Source organism: Condylura cristata, unplaced genomic scaffold (assembly GCF_000260355.1).
Source record: "Condylura cristata isolate star-nosed mole 26May11 unplaced genomic scaffold, ConCri1.0 scaffold00024, whole genome shotgun sequence".
Lineage (NCBI taxonomy): Eukaryota > Metazoa > Chordata > Mammalia > Eulipotyphla > Talpidae > Condylura > Condylura cristata.
In genome coordinates this window covers 33,289,225-33,294,219 of record NW_004567125.1, presented here as the reverse complement: position 1 = coordinate 33,294,219, position 4,995 = coordinate 33,289,225, and the positions used below count along the sequence as shown (strand labels likewise).

General features: G+C 42.5%; 1 protein-coding gene across 3 annotated transcripts in view; it reads left to right on the top strand.

The window, feature by feature from the left end:
• Positions 1-399: 399 nt before the first annotated feature.
• Positions 400-4,995, top strand: part of ZNF333 (zinc finger protein 333) — a 26,408-nt gene continuing 21,812 nt past the window's right edge. For 2 of the 3 annotated variants that reach the window (XM_012728951.1, XM_012728949.1), the window contains exons 1-2: positions 400-446; positions 2,276-2,313. In XM_012728951.1, coding sequence (XP_012584405.1) covers positions 2,281-2,313 — 33 coding nt within the window. In that variant the 5' untranslated portion in view covers positions 400-446; positions 2,276-2,280. Of the gene's footprint in view, positions 447-1,090; positions 1,109-2,275; positions 2,314-4,995 lie in introns of those variants that run through there. The other variant, XM_012728950.1, reaches the window with a different exon arrangement.

Sequence of the window (4,995 nt, the reverse complement as noted above, 5' to 3'; positions counted from 1 at the left end):
TCCAGGTGCAGTCGAACTGCCCCTCAAACATCCCCTAAGGTCTGCCTCACCAAACCCACACACTCCGGAATAGCAGCAACTAGAACTTCCCTTCTGCGGTTGCATAGTAAAGGGGGTAAGCTTTCCACCCCCCGCAGAAGCACCCCAGTGCTTCCGCTCCCGGCTATCCCGAAACCGGAAGCGGAAGTGCGGGGGCGGTGACTGGCGGCGGCGCGGACGTCGCGGCGCCGGGCGGTGGGCGTGTCTAGGGCCGGTTTACAGGTGTGGCCCAGCCCCCCGGGGTGAGGGAGGGCGGCGAGGGGGCGGTGGGTACGGGGAGGGGCCGGAAGGGCCTGGACCGCCTCCGGGTCCTGGTGCTTCTTCCTCGTGGTCCCTGGGCGCTGCGGCAGGGCTCACACCCCTCTGCCTCACTGCCTGGCGTCCCCAGCCGCGTCCTCCCCTCCCAGGTACACCCGGCGGAGTAGACGAGACTGTCATGCATTCATCCACAGGGACACCATGAAGTTTACTTATTCAGGTTTTGCAGCTCGGTCACGGTGATACCGGCCGATTCTTATCTCTCACCCCACCTCCCCTTACTTGTAGGACCCATTCTCTCGCCTGTTGCAAGATAACTATTTATTAGTAATTCTCCTTTTAGTTCATATAATCTGAGCCACATGTGTAAATCGATGAGTAACTTGGCAAGTGAATTTGAAAAATGGAAAGCATCGTCTATCAAGGGGGTTATTAGGTAGCTTAGGACCGTTAATTTAGCTTTCATTTCCTTTTCCTTTGTTTTCTTTCTACTAAAAGAGCTTTTAATTTGTGATTTTTATTTTGACCGTGGGCATCAATTCTCACCTCTCACGCCTCCCTTTACTGGGAGGTGAGAATGTCTTAACAACTTTCTCAGTTATGTTACAGTCTTATAAAGGAAAAGTAAAAGAATATATACACTTTTTCCCAGGTCGACTGTTACCCTAATTCTGTAAATTACAGTCAAAACCATATGAAGGAAAAGGTGATAAAAGCGTTTTCAGTACTCAGTATTTAAATTGAGCTTACCATAACTAAGATGCCTTTTTTAAAATAAAAGGGTTGAAGTTCTCGTCCACTGCGAAATGAGGTAAGACTTTTGGAGGAAAATTATATACCACATTTTGACTTAAGAGTGTTTTTTTTTTTCAAAAAAGAATTTGTGTTCCCCTTCCCTTTTTAGAAAGAACTGACAGTTTCTTAGTGCTCTCTGAAATCTAGTAGTGTTATTTATATTAAACAGGCATTTTAAGTAATTTTTATATTTGATTTTTGTGGTGTATTGTTTTGGTGTGTGTGTATATGTGTATGCAGGCATATGCCTTCCTTAGTCTAGCTATACTGAGTTAATCTTAGGTATTTTAGTTGATTGACACATTTTCATTGGGGTTATCTTTAGTGAACTGGTCCTTTGGGGTGGTAGAGAAGGGAAAGGCTGGGTCAATCAATGTAATTCAAATGGAGTGGGTACTTAACCCTTGAGGTTTTATTCTGGCTGGGAAGACAGATTTTAAATTCATAATGATGAGCTTGATATGGGAACATAAAACGGGATTTTGGGGAGGAATACATCTTAAAAGGGACAAATGTTTGAACCTAAAAGTTGTAATCAGATAAGGGTTTGGGCTGTGGAATTAAGGAATCTCCTCTCTCTGAGGAGATTTGGGAGTACATTCCAGATGTACAATTGCTCAGGAAGTGCAAAGCTTGCAAAAAACAAACAAACAAACAAACAAACAAACAAAAAAAAAACCCACAGAAAGATAATATAGGGATAACGAAATATAGAATGGATAAATCAGGCTTTAGAGGAAGGCAGGATCCTGAAGTCATGGGGAATTTTGGACCTTCTTCTAAGGTGTTTGCAAAGCCACTGAATCAGAATTTTGTTTGGGGAATGAGATGACTTTGTTATTTGAACAAAACACGCTTGTGGGTTGAGCCTGGAGTTTAGGATGGACTAGATGGAATGGGTAATCATATATAGGAAAAGACTCCATATATTTAGTAGTTTGAATAAATTCTGGACTCAGATGATGGTAGTTGAAACTTGATAACAGTTGTGGTATTGGAAAGTTTGGATGTTTGAGACATGTAGGAGGTATAATTTAGAGAATTTGGGCCCAATATTGAGCTAAATTCCATGTAAGGCTTTTTCATCTGAGTGCTGGTACCTCACAAAAATGTAGTTACTGTGATTGATCCCAGATTGGTATACTTCTTTGACCTTCTTGGACAACATTCTCTTTTATTTCAGGGAGGATGCCTGAAATAAACCCTGGCTCTGGTGTTACGGTGAGTGTGTTGGATGAATCAGGACAGTGGTATTGGGGGTGGAAATTATGTACTTTGGGCCCTTTTCCCTCTGGAGAGCTCTTTAGTGCATGACTTCTAGAGGAACTGGCATGGGAGGAGGGGGTCCCACAGTGACATGTGACTCTGTCCGAACACTAAACTCTGACTGCAGACCAGGCCTCCTTTAGAGCCAGTGGCAGCAGAGCTCCTCGCTGCTATCCCTTGTGAGACCTGCTGAGCATATGTTGCTGTATAAATTCAAATTATTTATTTATTTATCACATATGAAGCATTTATTTATTCAAATTTGTTGATACATTTCCCCCCAATTTGTTAGCTGCAGTGTATTGGTATTACAAGAGCCTATTTCTAGCTTCTCCCTAAAAAACATCTTGTACTCTCACCTGTTCTTTTTTTTTAAATAACTTATTTATATATATATTTTATAACATTGTTCACTTTTTAAAATAATGTTTGCTTTTTTTAAAAAAAATTTATTTATTGGCCCTCCCTGGTGGCACAGCGGGTTAAAGCACAGCACTGAGAATCTGAGGCCACTTCCGCATGAGTTCGATTCCCGCCTGCCGCCTGCCCCGGAGGAGACCACATGGCGCGGCAGACCTCTCCTGACCCGCCCGCTGCTTCCCTCAGCAGTGTACTTTGTTGATCTGCCTGTTCTGCTCCCCACTCTGTCTCTGGTGAAGCCTCTCACCTCCCCTGAGCCTCTGGCCTGTACCCCAGTTCTGTATGCACAAATAAATAAATAAATCTTTAAAAAAAATTATTTATTTATGCATACAGAACTGGGGTACAAGCCAGAGGTGCAAGAACAGCTAAGAGGATTCACAGGTGATAGAGTGGGGTGCAGAATAGGCAGATCGATAAAGTACACTGCTGAGGGGAGCAGCGGGCAGGTCAGGAGAGGTCTGCCACGCCATGTGGGTCACCTCCCTAGCTGGGGATCAAACTCATAAAGTGGCTGTGGCTAGCTTCATAGTGCTGTGCTTTAACCGGTTGTGCCACCAGGGAGGGCTTTACAATGTTTGCTTTCTTTTGGTGTAGTCCTTATAGGATTTCCACCACCAATTCACCTGTGCACATACCACAGTCCCTTTTGTTCTTCCCACCCTCATTTTGATCCCTCTCTTTCCCATTCCCCTAGAGAATGTTTCACATTTATAGTTGCTTGTTTATTTTTGGTTGTTTTGTAGTGTTTTTTATTGTTATTATTTTCCCTTGACCTCTTCCTATAAGGGAAACCATCTGATATTTTTCTTTACCCTTTTATTTTATTGAGCATAATCCTTTCTAGCTCCATCCATGTTGCTGCAAAAGGCATGACTTTATCTTTTTTGATTGTTGAGTAGTATTCCATTGTGTATTTACATTACATCTTCTATATTGAGTCACCTATTTGGGGCATTTGGGTTGTTTCCAAGTCTTACCTATTACAAACAGTGCTGCAATAAACTTAGGGGTGCAGTTATTTTTTGTAATTATTAAGTTTATTTGTTTTTACATTATTCTTCATTTTGTGCATTTTTTCATCCTGGTTATAATCCCTGTAGACTTCCCACCACCAGTTCATCCATGTCCATCACTGCAGTCCCGTGTCCTCGTCTCACCCCAGTTTTGTTTTTTTCCCCCTGTCCACCCTTGAACATGGCTCTGCTTTATAGTTTTGTTGTTTTTCGTTTTTACTTTATTATAATTGCCTTTTTCTTTTTTCCTGATCCCTTATGCTCCTGCTATGAGTGAAACCATCTGGTATTTTTCTTTTTCTTTCTGGAATATTTCACTAAGCATGATCCCTTCCAGCTTCATCCATGTTGCTGCAAAAGGCATGAATTTATCATTTTTGATTGCCGAGTAATATTCCATTTTGTATCTGTACCACATCTTAATCCAGTCATCTATATTTGGGCATTTGGGTTGATGCCACATCTTCCCTATTGTAAATAAAGCAGCAATAAACATAGGGGTGCAGGTGTCCTTTTGAATCAGGTTTTGTGTCCTTTGTAGCTGGTGCATGTATTCTTTTGAATTAATGTTTTTGTGTCCACTGGGTAGAACCCTAGGAGTGGAATTGCTGGGTCATATGGTAGCTCCATTTATAGTAGTCTGAAGCACCTCCATACAACTTTCTATAGTGGTTAGGACAGTTTGCATTCCCACCAGCAGTGTAGGAGAGTTCCTTTTTCTACACATCCTCGCCAACATTTCTTGTTTCCTGTTGCTTTAAAACGTGCCATTCTCACTGGTGTAAGATAGCCTCGTAATTGTGGTTTTGATTTGCATTTTCCTAACTATGAGAGATATTGAACATTTTTTCATATGCCTTTTGGCCATTTGCACTTCCTCTTTGGTGAAGTGTCTTTTAAATTCTTCTGCTCATATTTTAAAAAAAAAGATTTATTTATACATACAGAACTGGGGTACAGGCTAGAGGTGTAGGGGTGGTGAGAGGCTTCACTAGAGACAGAGTGGGGAGCAGAACAGGCTGACTGACGAAGTACACCGCTGAGGGGAGCAGTGGGCAGTTCAGGAGAGGTCTGCCGGGCCATGTGGATCACCTCCAGAGAGAGGATCAAACTCATGCTGAAGTGGCTTTAGCTTCTTAGTGCTGTGCTTTAACCCACTGAGCCACCAGGGAGGGCCCTCTTCTGCTCATTTTTTTTTTTT